Source organism: Theropithecus gelada, chromosome 17 (assembly GCF_003255815.1).
Source record: "Theropithecus gelada isolate Dixy chromosome 17, Tgel_1.0, whole genome shotgun sequence".
Classification (NCBI taxonomy): domain Eukaryota; kingdom Metazoa; phylum Chordata; class Mammalia; order Primates; family Cercopithecidae; genus Theropithecus; species Theropithecus gelada.
The window spans coordinates 76341004-76356395 of record NC_037685.1 but is presented as its reverse complement, the minus strand read 5'-3'; the positions used below and the strand labels follow the sequence as shown (position 1 = coordinate 76356395).

At 39.4% G+C, this 15392-nt stretch overlaps 1 protein-coding gene across 2 annotated transcripts in view; it reads right to left on the bottom strand.

Annotated features, from left to right (window-relative positions):
- Window positions 1–15392, bottom strand: part of GTF2F2 (general transcription factor IIF subunit 2) — a 170336-nt gene that overhangs the window by 13676 nt on the left and 141268 nt on the right. For both annotated transcript variants that reach the window (XM_025364650.1, XM_025364649.1), the window contains exon 7: window positions 4110–4253. In XM_025364650.1, the coding sequence (XP_025220435.1) occupies window positions 4110–4253 (144 nt within the window). The remainder of the gene's footprint in view (window positions 1–4109; window positions 4254–15392) is intronic.

Below are 15392 nucleotides of genomic sequence, written 5' to 3'. Positions count from 1 at the left end.
AAAGAAATAAAAACAAAAATAAAAATAAACTTTTCTGAATCCTGAACTGAAATTGGGTAGGTGGTGCAAAAGGAAATTAAGCGGTCCAGTTCTAATCAGGGCTAGTTTTCAATGACACTTTTTAATACAAGTATGCTGTAGAGGAACACTGGTAAATGAACACTGTTAGACAGAAAACAGAGTGTTGAAGCTCAAAGTGGTATTGGCAGTTTGGTGTTTCAAAGGGAGCAATTAGATAAAAGTTTTTCATGATTTGTATCTTCAAAGGAAATGCTGTAAATGCTTCTATTTGACAGATAAAACAAAATGTGAAAAAAGCTAGACATAACCCATTCAAGGTTAAAAACCAGAGTACCAGGAGAAATAACAGGCCTCCTGAAATCTTCTATTTTTAAGGGGGAAAAATCCAGAAGTTAAACCCTATAAAAATATCTGGTATGGTTTGTATATCTGTCCCTTCTAACACTCACGTTAAACTTAATTCCCAATGTGGCAGTAGTAAGAACTGGGCCTTTGAGAGGTGACTAGGTCATGGGGGTTCTGCCCATTCATAGATTAATGGGTTATCATGGGAGTGGGATTGGTGGATTTATAAAAAGAGGAAGAGGAAGAGGAAGAGGAAGAGAGACCTGAGCTGGCACACTCAGCCTCCTCACTATGTGATGTCCTGTGCTGCCTCAGGGCTCTGCAGAGTCCCCACCAGCAAAAGCCTCTTACCAGATGTGGTCCTTTGACCCAGGACTTCTTAGCCTCCAAAATTTTAAGAAACAAATTCTTTTGCTTTAAAATTGCCCAGCTTCAGGTATTCTATCATAAGTAACAAAAAACAGACTAAGATAATATCTCTTTAAATGGATACTATGTCCCTGACTTTATATCAGTTACCACAGCTTGGCCTCCTTGATGAGTAACTTCCTTTTTTTTTTTTTTTTTGAGACTGAGTCTCACCTCTGCCACCCAGGTTGGAAGTGCAGTGGCACAATCTTGGCTCACTGCAAGTTCCACCTCCTGGGTTCACGCCATTCTCCTGCCTCAGCCTCCTGAGTAGTTGGGACTACAGGCACCCGCCATCATGCCCAGCTAATTTTTTGTATTTTTAGTAGAGACAGGGTTTCACCATGTTAGCCAGGATGGTCTCGATCTCCTGACTTTGTGATCTGCCCACCTCGGCCTCCCAAATTGCTGGGATTACAGGCGTGAATCACCGCGCCCGGCCCTCGATGAGTAACTTTCACTCTTTCTAGTTGCTTATGTAAGTAAGTCACATACTGGCAAATGAGAGAAAAAGACGGGACCTAAGCACAGTTTCTCTAGCCAATAATTTTGCTTATAGAAATGAAGGTTTTAGCCAGGAACAGTAGCTCACGGGTAATCTCAGCACTTTGGGAGGCTGAGGCATGTAGATCACCTGAGGTCAGGAGTTCAAGACCAGCCTGGCCAACATGGTGAAACGTCGTCTCTACTAAAAATACAAAAATTAGCCAGGTGTGGTGGTGGGCGCCTATAATCCCAGCTACTCAGGAGGCTGAGGCAGGAGAATCGCTTGAACCTGGCAGGTGGCAGTTGCAGTGAGCAGAGATTGTGCCATTGTACTCCAGCCTGGGCAACAAGAGCAAAATTCCATCTCAAAAACAAACAAACAACCCCCTCCCCCGCAAAAAAAAATTATAATTTGAACATACTGGCAAATTTTATATTATTACATATGTTAAGTGAACTAAATATTAAATATATAAGTAATGTATTAAATGTATTTAAGTACTTTGTCCAGGACTATTTGGCTAAATGGTAGAGCCGGGACTTGAATTGAGATCTCATACTCCAAATCCAGGGTTCTTTCTATTATACCAGGACATCCCTTTTCCTGGACCACAGATCTTCATGCTAGAATAGATTCCTCAAGTCTCTTGGGTACTGATGACCATTAGTACAGATTCACTTATGTCCTGGGATCCTTCTAAAGGGGGATAGTTGCCTACTTGGGGGAGAGCTAGGCTTTGGCAATTTTCTTTCCCAGTCAATGGACTGGAATCCATGCTGACCACTTCCTGCCCTCTCCTCTAGGTGGAGGTAACCCTACCTCTGGCCTACACCCAGCCTGGGGAAGGCATTCCACACTTTCTTGGCACTCTTTCCCCCAACTTCACTATAAATGACGTGAGAGGCCTGCCAAAATCCATCTGAAGAAAATATGGTGGGCCCTTGGAGACTGAGGACTTTCTTTTTTCAAATCAATTCATGAGATATTTACTGAATTTTTACCATATTTTACACTATGGGGTATATGAATATTTAGGGACAGGAATAGCACACAACTCTGCCTTCAAGAATCTTATGTTTATTGAGGCAATTTAGTCTCTAAATAATAAAACTATTATTTAAAAAGTTAGTTTCAATATCAGTGGCTTGTATGAGAATTTGATACAAACTATGGATATGTTCCCCAGAAAAATCCATATATTTTTGCACATATTCAGGATATTCAGGAACTTAATGGATCCCCTGAAGTCCACCCACTGGTTAGGAATTAAGAAGTTCTGTTGTAAGAGATTCACTGAGTACTACCATATAAAAAATATCTTAACCAAAACCAAAAGACATACTAGTAATCCTTTTTCTTTGATGCAAAATGAATAAACCTTATATCCCATGTGAAGGCAAAGAAACTTTTCCCTAATCATCTGAATGCCCCTCTACAAGTGATTATTTTCCATATCTAATTTTTTGTGTTTAATTCCATGAGAATCTCTTGTCTGTTTTCAGAGTTTCTGGAATGGTCTTTACATACAGATGTATATATACATATACACACACAAAGATAAATTTCATTAAAACAGAAGAAACACAGCTTGGCTATTGAATTAGTGTATTTCAAAAAAATTTTTTAATCTAGCTTAGAATGCTGTTTCTAAGGCTTTGATGCCAAAGGGAGTGAAGTCATTGGGATGAATTGATAATACTGCACCATGAACACTTTCTTCTGATTAAAAAGTAAATCTTTTGGAATTTAAAATTTTTAACAAAAAGTGAAAGGTTGATGTACAATGGTAAAGAAATCTCTGCAGAAGAAACTGTATAATGAACACTAAAATTTCATAACTAATTTCCTAAAGCTTTGTATAAATTTTAAAAAATCAAGTTATTTCACAAATAGGTTATTTGGTTATGTTAAGATTTTTTAAAAATTGGTTATTTTGTTACATATTCTGAATCAAATAAATGGAGCAGCAAGAATCAACATATTCTTGAGTATACTGGCAGAGTGGACAAAATGGTAAAGCAAATGAGATAAAAAGAGTTTCCATTCAATTTTCTGAAACCTATAAGTAAATACTTAATCTGATACTGTGGTAACATACGGTGGAGAAAGTTAAATGGAAAACAATGTGACTCAAAGACTAGAGAAAGAATTTGGATTTCTTATTGTTACTATAATTTTAAATGGATTATTAATGCAAATTACTAGTAAATGCACAAAAGCCTAGAGAAGAGATAAAAATGACTATTTATAAAACAAAGATAAACTTTCTAAAATACCAATTTGTTAAATTTGTCCTTAAAAATGGGGAACAGGCCAACCTAATCACAATCTCTGCAAGCATAATGAAGTGCAGTTCAGCTCAGGTTTAAAAGGACCTACTTAGATTCTAATTAAAAAAAAAAAAAAATCCACAGAGAACAATCCACAAGACAGGGATAAACCCTCCCACAATGACAAAACAGTATAATTCTTTCAAGAATGTGATTCTTCTATGAGGCACGTTTTCCAAAAAAAGGGAAGGAGTTAAGCTTTTTCAGAGGAAGACAGGGAAACAAAATAAAGACCAGAAATGCTATCAACAGATTTCAGGCTTAATGTCAAGAATAAATGAACACGAGGACAACTTCTTTTCTTCATAAAGAATTGTTGATATTAAGTGTACTAAAATCTAAAATAAAAACTGATGTTACCAAAAAATGGCTACATTAAGGCATCTTTTCTGACTGTTGTCATAAAATTTGTCATTAGCATAGGTAAATATGAATGAAACCATGTATGATACACTTTCAGTAATGTCATGTTAATGAAGGAGGGCATATTCAAAGGATTAGTATGAACATATACATACCACAGGTTGTTTTGTGATGTCCACCAAGTCCTTAAGATTATAGTACTGATGTTTCTCAAAGGCTGAAAATAGCATGTCTAAAACATGTTGTTTATCAGCTCGAGCTCGCTTTCCGTCTTCTTTCTTTTTCCTTTCATATTCAATCTATATGCAAACAGCAAAGGAAATAAAAGCATCAATTCAACATGCTCACTCTGAAACACAGGTATTCTCTCTCTCTCTCTTTTTTTTTTGAGACAGAGTTTTGCTCTTGTTGCCCAGGCTGGAGTGCAGTGGCACGATCTCAGCTCACTGTAACCTCTGCCTCCTGGGTTCAAGCGATTCTCTTGCCTCAGCCTCCCAAGTAGCTGGGATTATAGGTGCCCGCCACCACGCCTGGCTGATTTTTTGTATTTTTTTTTTTTTTTTGAGACAGAGTCTCGCTCTGTCGCTCAGGCTGGAGGGCAGTGGCGCGATCTCGGCTCACTGCAAGCTCCGCCTCCCGGCTTCACGCCATTCTCCTGCCTCAGCCTCCTGAGTAGCTGGGACTACAGGCACCCGCCACCATGCCCGGCTAATTTTTTGTATTTTTGGTAGACACGGGGTTTCATCATGTTGGCCAGAGTGGCCTGGAACTCCTGACCTCAGGTGATCCACCCCCCTCAGCCTCCCACAGTGTCGGGATATCAGGTGTGAGACACCACACTTGCCCAGGCATTCTCTTTTTAGTCATTCATTAATGACTAGATTTTAAGTTTCGAGGCAGCAGGCCTCTGAACAGTAGTTCAGAACCTGGGACCTGTTACTCCTAGGGGTCCCTATATCTTTAAGGCTCTAAATTAGTAATAATTCCAGTCACTTTCATTATCCCCTCAAGTTTTATGTAACGCGTAATGTGCCCATTTCCCCCCAAAAAGGCCTTTTGCCAAAATTATATCAATTCAGTGTGGTTAACTGGTTAGCTTGTGTTGATCGAAAACTCTAACTTGTAGTTCTTTGGTTTTTGATTAACAGTAAAACAGTTTATTGAACAGATGCAGTGTCGTAGGTCACATCTTTCAAACGTGGGGTTCTTGGAGGCAGGCAGATCATAGAACAGGTTCTTTTTTTTTTCTTTTTGAGACGGAGTCTTGCTCTGTCACCCAGGCTGGAGTGCAGTGGCCAGATCTCGGCTCACTGCAAGCTCCGCCTCCCGGGTTCATGCCATTCTCCTGCCTCAGCCTCCCGAGTAGCTGGGACTACAGGCACCCGCCACCTCGCCCGGCTAGTTTTTTGTAATTTTTAGTAGAGATGGGGTTTCACCGTGTTAGCCAGGATGGTCTCGATCTCCTGACCTCGTGATCCGCCCGTCTCGGCCTCCCAAAGTGCTGGGATTACAGGCTTGAGCCACCGCGCCCGGCCAGAACAGGTTCTTTACGGAGTGAAAAGTTCGGGAAGCATTGGTAAAAAGAAAAGGACATGGACCTTTTCTCATCCTGACCCTGTGCAACCTCCTTGAACCTGTTTCTCTTCCCATACAATAAAGTTAGTTTAACAAGAGAAAGGAGTAAGTATATACTTATCACCTCAGGCACAAGCAAAACATTTTTCTGAAATTCCCATTTAAAACTTCATGTGACCTCTAAATTCACCTGTATAATACATCTTTATTTTTAACATGGAAATAAAAAACAGAGTATCTCCTGTCCAAATAAAAATGACACGTCAGGACCATGTGTTATGTTTATCTTGTAGTTTTGTGTACCTCCATGCATGCCAGCTTAAAAAGCAGTGGTACTAACACAATGAAGAAGTTCCCTCCTACTGTTACCATCCTAGAACTGTTCATTTGTAAAACATTACTCTTTTTACTGAAAATATGCAAGTTCTGTTCAATTACTTAGTTAATTGAGACATTTGTTTGTTTGTTTTTAGGAACACTTCACTTGTATAAACCATCAGAAACTCGTTGAAGGGGCCAACGTGGTGAAGAAAGCATCAATAGGCTGGGTGGAAACTGCCAGAGAATAATGTCCTGTGTGTCAGCTGGAATAATTATAATCTGGGGACTAGCTTCAAAAACAATGAAATACATTTCAAAACTTACAAATAAATTGTTCCATAAATTTCAGCCTCAGGTAGTTAGGCTTACTCTATTTTAACAATAAGGATTTGTTATAAAGGATAACATTTAGTTTCTACTGATTTATTGATATTAAAACTAAAAATACATCTTATGAGAGACTGTCAAATTAGTGGTAAAAGGTAACTCTGACAACCTTGAGTATCTACTTTTTAGTTAAATAAAGGTAGGAGTGAGACAAAGGGAAAGGACTCGATCTTCATTTTTTGATATGTACGAACTGGGAATAAAATTCCAACTCCACTGAGCTTCAGCAGATTAAGCATGACGATATGCTAGGCATTGTGCTGAGATATGGGTGTGCTAAGATATGGAGACAGTAAGACAGCCTTCTCTTTCTAAAATGGCTTTACATGGATTACAATGATTAGAGAGGGGAGGGCCTTGAACGTTTTAAATGCAGTAATGGACAAAGAGCTACCTAGGACAAGATCATCATGCTGAAAAAAAAATGCAAATGAATGACATAGATTGTATTGTTGGGGAAGACTGAAATCCAGCCAGTTTCAAATTTTTTTTTTTTTTGAGATGGAGTCTTGCTCTGTTGCCCAGACTGGAGTGCAGTGGTGCAATCTCGGCTCACCACAACCTCCACCTCCTCAGTTCAAGCCATTCTCCTGCCTCAGCCTCTGGAGTAGCTGGGATTACAGGTGTGCCCGACCATGCCTGGCTAACTTTTGTATTTTTAGTAGAGACGGGGTTTCACTATGTTGGCCAGGCTGGTCTTGAACTCCTAACCTCGTGATCCGCCCGCCTCAGTCTCCCAAAGTGCTGGGATTACAGGCACGACCCACCATGCCTGGCCTCAGTCTCAAGTTAAATTCAGGAAATAGCAAAGAGAACTGATGATATACTGTTTCTACCTTCAGTAGGCTGTTGTGTAAAATCACTGGAGAAGCTAGGAAGTTTAACAAGAAAAATGTTTTCAAATAAGCCCACTGGTAAAGCAAGATGACCTACTTTACAGAGGGCACACATTCTAGTTGGCTGTGGAGAGAAAACTTTTTAAATGTTGTTGTCAAACTGTCCCAACCCAGAGTCACGTGTCAGATGCAAGAGGACCTGAATCAAAGGTACAAATTAAGAATTAGAAAAGAACTTTAAAATCAATACTAGGGATAAGAGTAAGGGTCAGATTAAGTTGTAATTAGTAATGTTAATGAATAGTAAGAAAATTACCGAATTCTACCCAGATTTTTCAAAAAATCACGGGGCCAGGCGCGATGGCTCACTCCTATAATCCCAGCACTTTCAGAGGACAAAGCAGGCGGATTGTCTGAGGTCAGGAGTTCAAGACCAGCATGGCCAAGTCTCTGCTAAAAATACAAAAAAATTAGCTGGGCGTGGTGGCACATGCCTGTATTCCCAGCTACAGATTCTGAGGCTGAGGCAGCAGAATCGCTTGAATCCAGGAGATGGAGGTTGCAGTAAGCCAAGATTGTGCCACTACACTCCAGTCTTAGCAACAGAGTGACTCTGTCTCAAAAAAAAAAAAAAGAAAAAAAATAATGGTTTACATGCTTCAATCTCAAATTGAAGTTAATGTTAAAACTAGAAAAACAGACTAAAAATATATGCTTATCTTTCTGTGCTAACCATGTACATCACTGGTTTAATTCCTGGGGGTACTGCAGCCTACCTCTACACTTGCCTAGTAAACAAAAACTTTTTTTTTTTACACTCCAAAATATTTCTTAATTGTTTACTTATCAAGATAAACTCTTTCTCAGCCTACATATTCATGTTTCATAGTTCCTGAACACAAGTCAGTGACAAACTTCCATGTGATTCAATCCAAGCAAATTTTTTATATTCCTAAACCACTTTGCACTCAAAGATACCAGCCTTCCTCATGGCCTCAATATCTTTCATGGAATCCTAATTTCTGCAGAAATCTGCATATGCCTTATTTCTTGGTTCACCACAGCAAACTTAGAGAGAGCTGCAATCCCCAGGGATACAATGAATGCTCCAACAACATAAAACCTCAGATGCAAGGTGTTTAGTATCATCAAAGCACTGGAAACCATGGTAGTTACTGTCCTTGACAGGTATATGTCAATCTTAAGTAATGAGATTCAGAAAATAACTATACAGTTTATTCGAGCCCAGAGCTTGAGGATAGCCACGCAGAAGCATAGTTTCAAGGTACCCTGACGATACAATCTGTAGTAAACAAAAACTCTTAAAAATGTAGTCTGAAGGCTGGGCGCGGTGGCTCAGGCCTGTAATCCCAGTACTTGGGGAGACCGAGGTGGGTGGATCACGAGGTCAGGAGATCGAGACCATCCTGGCTAACACGGTAAAACCCTGTCTCTACTAAAAATACAAAAAATTAGCCGGGCATGGTGGCGGGGACCTGTAGTCCTATCTACTTGGGAGGCTAAGGCAGGAGAATGGTGTGAACCCGGGAGGCGGAGCCTGCAGAGAGCCGAGATCGCACCACTGCGCTCCAGTCTTGGTGACAGAGCAAGACTCTGTCTCAAAAAAAAAAAAAAAAAGTAGTCTGAAAACTCAGACATACAAAACAACGATAGCAATAACAAAACAGAAACATTCTTATTAGAGAAATTTAAGTACTTTAAAATTAATCCCACATTTATTTAAATTTATTTAAAAATAAAAACAGGGCCGGGCACGGTGGCTCAAGCCTGTAATCCCAGCACTTTGGGAGGGTGAGGCAGGCGGATCACGAGGTAGGGAGATCAAGATCATCCTGGCTAACACAGTGAAATCCCGTCTCTACTAAAAATACAAAAAAAATTAGCTGGGTGCGGTGGCAGGTGCCTGTAGTCCCAGCTACTCGGGAGGCTGAGGCAGGAGAATGGCGTGAACCCAGGAGGTGGGGCTTGAAGTGAGCCGAGATCGCTCCACTGCACTCCAGCCTGGGCAACAGAGCAAGACTCCATCTCAAAAATAGATAAATAAATAAAAATAAATAAATAAAAACGGAACATCTCTTTAATGTCCTCAGGGCCTGTTCAACTATGGGATAATTTATAGAAGATTGTTTTAAAACAAAATTTATGGCCACGCATGGTGGCTCACACCTGTAATCCCAGTGCTCTGCCAGGCCAAGATGGGAGGATCACTTGAGACCAAGAGTTTGAGACTAGCCTGGGCAATAAAGTGAGACCCATCGCTACAAAATTAGCCATGAACAAGCCTGTAGTTCCAGCTACTCAGGAGGCTAAGGCAGGAGGATTACTTGAGCCCAAGAAGTTGAGGTTGTAATGAGCTATGAGCATGCTACTCATGCACTCCAGCCTAGGCGACAGAGTGAGATTCTGTCTCTAAGAAAATAAATAAATAACAAAATAAAGATTAGGCCAGGCGCAGTGGCTCACACTTGTAATCCCAGCACTTTGGGAGGCCAGGGTGGGTGGATTGCTTGAGCTCAGGAGTTCAAGACCAGCCTGGGCAACATGGCAAAACCCAGCCTCTACAAAAATTACAAAAATTAGCCAGGCGTGGTGGCACTCACCTGTAGTCCCAGCTCTTTGGGAGGCTGAAGTGGGAGGATCACTTGAGCCCAGGAGACAGGAGCTGCAGTGAGCTCAGAATGCACCAATGCACTCCAGTCTGGGCAACGGAGTGACACCCTGTCTCAAAAATAAAATACAGATTTAACTAATACTGTACTACAAAAATACTATTGTTTTAATTTAATTAGTTAACTAATTAATTTTAGAGATAGGATCTCACTCTGTCGCCCAGGCTAGAGTGCAGTGGTGTGATCATAGCTCATTGCAGCCTCAACCTCTTGGGATTAAATTATTCTCCTGCCTCAGCCTCCCAACTAGCTGGAACTACAGGGGTATGACACCAAACCCAGCCAATTTAAAAAATTTTTTTGAAGAGATAGGGTCTGGCTATACTGCCCAGGCTGGTCTCAAACTCCTGGCCTCAAGTGATCTTCTAACCTTGACATCCTAAAGTGCTAGAATTACAGGCATGACCCACTGCACCCAGCCATTAAATTTTTTTTTGATAATGTCTAAGATAGGCTCATAACCCAAATTCTGCTCTGTGGTATCAGATAAGTAGTTTCAGTGTATGTGTAATTATCAAAGGAGATTTAAATGATTTCCATGGCCATTAAGTTGTTAATAAACTTATAGTTAGGACAAAACCAAGGTCACTGAGGTAATTTTTTAAAATTAAACAGTGCAGAAATGATAATCTTAATACTATATTCACAACTTGACACTACAAATAAACTTAACTGTACAAATAAACTACCAATGATATGAACTATTCTCTTTAGGAGAAGATTGCAGTTTTGAGATAATGTTATTTCTTCTCTTTTTAGCTCTTTGCCTTTTGGGCATTTTGTTTCTCAGTGGAGCTCAGGCACTGTAATGAAATGATATTAAAGCAGTCAGATATCTAACTTGTTGGCAGCCACTAAAAATCTTAGTAAGACTGGAGTAGAAACAGCTTTTATATTGTGTGAATTTTAATTACCAATCTTCTATCCAATGATCACAGACCACTGTGCAACTGACTGTACAGAAATAAATGTCAATTCAGAAAGCACTTTAGTCTTCAGTTACAAATTTTTACCAAAATATCCATCATATACAATTAATTTTCACAACAGAACACAAATTATTGTTTTTTTTTTTTTGAGATGGAGTCTTGCTTTGTTGCCCAGGCTGGAGTGCAGTGGTGCAATCTTGGCTCTCTGCAACTTCAGCCTCCCAGGTTCAAGTGATTATCCTGCCTCAGCCTCCCAAGTAGCTGGGACTACAGATGCGTGCCACCACACCTGGCTAATTTTTTGTATTTTTAGTAGCGAAAGGGTTTCACCATGTTAGCCAGGATGGTCTTGATCTCCTGACCTCATGATCCACCCACCACGGCTTCCCAAAGTGCTGGGATTATTGGCTTGAGCCACCGCGCCTGGCCCCCCAACCTTTTTTTTTTTTTGAGATGGGGTCTCACTCTACTGCCCAGGCTGGAGTGCAGTGGTGCAATCTAACCTGACCGCAGCCTCCGCCTCCCATGTTCAAGTGATCCTCCTGCCTCAGCCTCTTGAATAGCTGAGATTACAGGCGTGTGCAATCTGAGATTACCTGGCTAATTTTTGTATTTTTATTAGAGACAGGTTTCACCATGTTGGCCAGGTTGGTTTCAACAGTGACATGCCACCAGACCCAGCCAATTAAAAATTTTTTTTGAAGAGATAGGTCTGGCTATACTGCCCAGGCTGGTCTGAAACTCAAGGCTGGTCTCAAACTCAAGTGATCCACCCGCCTCAGCCTCGGAAAGCACTGGGATTACAGGCGTGAGCAACTACACCAGTCTATTCTTGACTAAAATGCAACCAAATGTTGAAAATCCCTTGTGGATGTGGTATATAGATGTTCAACCGTCATTACTGGAACTGTAATCACTGACTAAAATTATAAATGCCACCCACTACCAATTAAAATTTATAATACAGACATCTATAAATTTCTAGATTATTGTTTGCAGAAATACTTTGTTTTGTCAAGGCAGTCTTTGTAAAGGCTTTTAACTTTTGAAGTGAGCATGACAGCTGTGAATATCATGGTTCTGCATGTTAAATCCCTATGAGAGATTATTCCCCCTCCCCTCAACTAATGCTTCTATTTCTGCCTAGTGTGTCATTATCTCTTGGGAGGAAATTATTTCTTTAGAATTGGTCAGTCCTTTGTGTGCAAATTCAAACGGAAAAAGCATGTAGTATACTTATACTATATATTATAACAGGCAAATATTACTGAAAAGCCCTAATGATACAGTCCTACAAACATCCTTTCTATTCAGGAAAATTCAAATTTATGCATAGAACTTTAAAAGATTAACCACTCAAACCCCAAATCTTAGTTCTGCAGACTAACAGTCGGCTGCCACACTGAAGGAAATAGAGTATATATGCATACAAATGAATTTCCTTTCTAGTTCCTGGGGCTTTACCTCAACTTACCAGTTTACTAGGTAAGCTTTTCTTTTTTCTCTCTTACCCATCTGAGCATAGTTACGGTTTTCAAGTTCTTTCTGGCCAAGAGCTTTTACCAGAAATTAAAAAAAAAAAGAAGAGAGAGAGAGAGAGAGAGAAAACTTATTTTTTCAAATTGTGGGGCAGAAATTCTAACAAAAATAAGAAAATATTAATTCCTTTTAAAAGTTCTAGGTTTGCTAGAAAGAGGTTTCCTCCCAAGTACCATTATTAAACACCCCACCCTAAACAGGAGATGGCAGAACTATAAAAAGTTCTCATCTCTTTGGATCAGTGGCTGTATACTAGAATTACCCAAGAAGTTTAAAAACTTAAGATGGCTGGCCTCCCCATTAGATTAACCAAATCAATTTCTGAGGGTATTTTTTTTTTCCTTTTTTTTGAGATGGAGTTTCGCTCTTGTTGTCCAGGCTGGAGTGCAGAGGCGCGACCTTGGCTCACTGCAACCTCCGCCTCCTGGGTTCAAGCAATTCTCCTGCCTCAGCCTCCCAAGTAGCTGGGATTATAGGCATGTGCCACCATACCCGGCTAATTTTGTAGTTTTAGTAGACATGGGGTTTCACCAGGCTGGTCAGGCTGGTCTCGAACTTATGCCCTCAGGTAATCCACCTGCCTCGGCCTCCCTAATGCTGGGATTACAGGCATGAGCCACTGCACCTGGCCTATTTTTCTGCTTTAAAAGCTTCCCAGGTGATTCTAGCATACAGCAACATTGAAAACAAATGTCTAGACAACAGAGGACATGATTCCTTATGAGAAGAGAAGGAATTCCTTATGAGAAAGGTTATAAGAGGCCATGGAATACATAAAGAATGCTATGAAATTTACATAGGCTAGATACGATGTTCACAAAGTCAACCAGAACACACATACAGAGTCACCCTTACTTGGAATCAAAGTTGGAGGGAGTTGCAAAGAACCTTACGCATCAGCTGACTCTATACTTTGATTATACACCTCTGTGAGCAAAAAACTTAAAGCATGAACTACGCATATATCTCTTTATAAACTGGACAAATGTACCTACTATATTTATAAATAGACACTAGAAGCATACACAAGATAAAATATTTTAAGGGGATGAAAGAATGTACATAATTTTAAGAGTAAGTTTTGGCAAAACTACAAAATACCTTTACGTTTTGCTCTCAAAATATCATGATTTGTCTTCATGTTCTGTGTGCTTAGTTTTTAAATGCATTGCACACTGCGATAGCTTTGTCTCAGCAATAGCTAATATAACAAGGTACAACACCCACAAAGGTCAAGGGTCACTTTGCCAGTTATTTTGCAACAAGTCTTCAGCTCTAGCCTTGGTGTTAAGGGCAGGGCGGCAGGAGATCTGCAGGCTACATTTCCAAGATTCCCTTGCTAGAGGGTTTCCAGCTGGGGTTCTGCCAATAGGAGAATGAAATTGGGAGGGAGGGAGATTTTTCTTCTCTTTTTTTGTATTGCAGGAGCACCTCCGCAGCAGCTTCCTGATCTCTTCCCCCTTTTGCAACTTCAGCCCATCCATTTGGTATTCATAAATCATTTGTAACCAGCTCCCTACATTACATTCTTTTCTGCTTGGAATATCTAGAGTTGTTTTTGATTCCACCATAGACACTAACTGAGTCATCATTAAAGACAGGGCATGACAAGCCATATTTAAAATGATACTGATAATTTCCTTTTTGGAAGGGCCAAGTTCTTTTCAGATCTGATTACGTCATCACTGTTTGTCACCTCAAAGATTGGCTGATAAACCATTTTTAGAAGCAAGAGAAGTTCAGTTTTTTCACTTTCTTGTTCACATGTTTGGTTTATTAGTATTATCTCTAATTGACAGTTTCTCTGCAGAAATCTTTTAAAGCCATTTGTTCATTTATTGAGACTGAGTTTAGTTAATAATAGATACTATAATCTGTAAACCTCTGGATTGAGCACCAATGCTAAAAAGCTAAAAGCAAATGAAAACATGAAGGCACAACGCTCAACCCCTCTGTCCTGTCCCATTTCCACTCTTCTGCTGAAAAATGACCGATTAGCACATGGGCTGCAAAAAGATGCCAGGGTCAATCTACATAGTATTTCTAAAGCTCAATTTCTTTCTTTTATAAGGTGCCAAACAAGATAAATATAAGTTATAATATAATAAATATGTTTTATAATAATATAAATAATTTTCCCCCTCACCCAGTGGGCCCTCTAGTAAACCATTCTTTGACATCTCCATTTTTTCCCACTGTCTGTTTTCACTACTTCAAAGAATGGGGGAAATTTGATGTTCAAATGTTTATAAATGCAGGATTAAACAAATTCCTAAAGCCTCCCTATCTTGAGTATATTAAAGTGAAATGTCAATTTAAGAGGAGGATATAATCAGAAACTACAAGTTCTTTAAACACAGAATCCTTTTTACATGACTTTCTCACCTAGTTAATGTTACAAAATATTTACTGTGGAAAATGCTGACCTACATGAACTGATTCAAATTTCAGACACTTAATGAAGATTTAAGGTACAGGAAATGCCACTTAGGGAAAAAAACTGACATGTCATATCCTAGTAAGAAGATGGTTTTCAGGGGTGCGATTTCAATGGAGTATTCTAAGAGATAAAAATAATCATATAATTCTTTTTGGCTCAGCAGATGGTTTCTGAATGACAAGTATGACAGATACTATACCCAGATAGTTTGTGAACTAAAAAGATAAATCTGAATTTAATTCTTAGAATAGCTCCAAGAACAAAATTGGGTATTTTCTCTACATATATACAGGTAAATTCACCTATGTGCCATAGGTGGGTGAAAAGCTGTGGATAAATGCAAGGTTTCTTTCTGACCAAACGTAGGAACATCGTTTTGCAAATACATATGCAATTTCCCAGTCCCTCTTTCACTTTTTTGTACAATTTTTAAAAATATTTTTATTCTGAAAATTGCATTCAAAGAAGCTCAACTGTTAAAATGAAACACTGAGCTTCATGTTTATATAGCTTTATCTGGCAAGACTTTCAAAACATTTCAACATTATATTGAGTTAAAATTTTTTATTAAAAGTCTTTATTATGTTTCCTCTAAATCATTCTTGCTGTGTTCACTTATGTTTCTCAATCTTTAAAAGTCAATGTCCTCTTCTAATAAATAACAAAAATGTTATATTCTTTCTATAGTTGGTATTACACTACAACACTGAATATGTTTTTT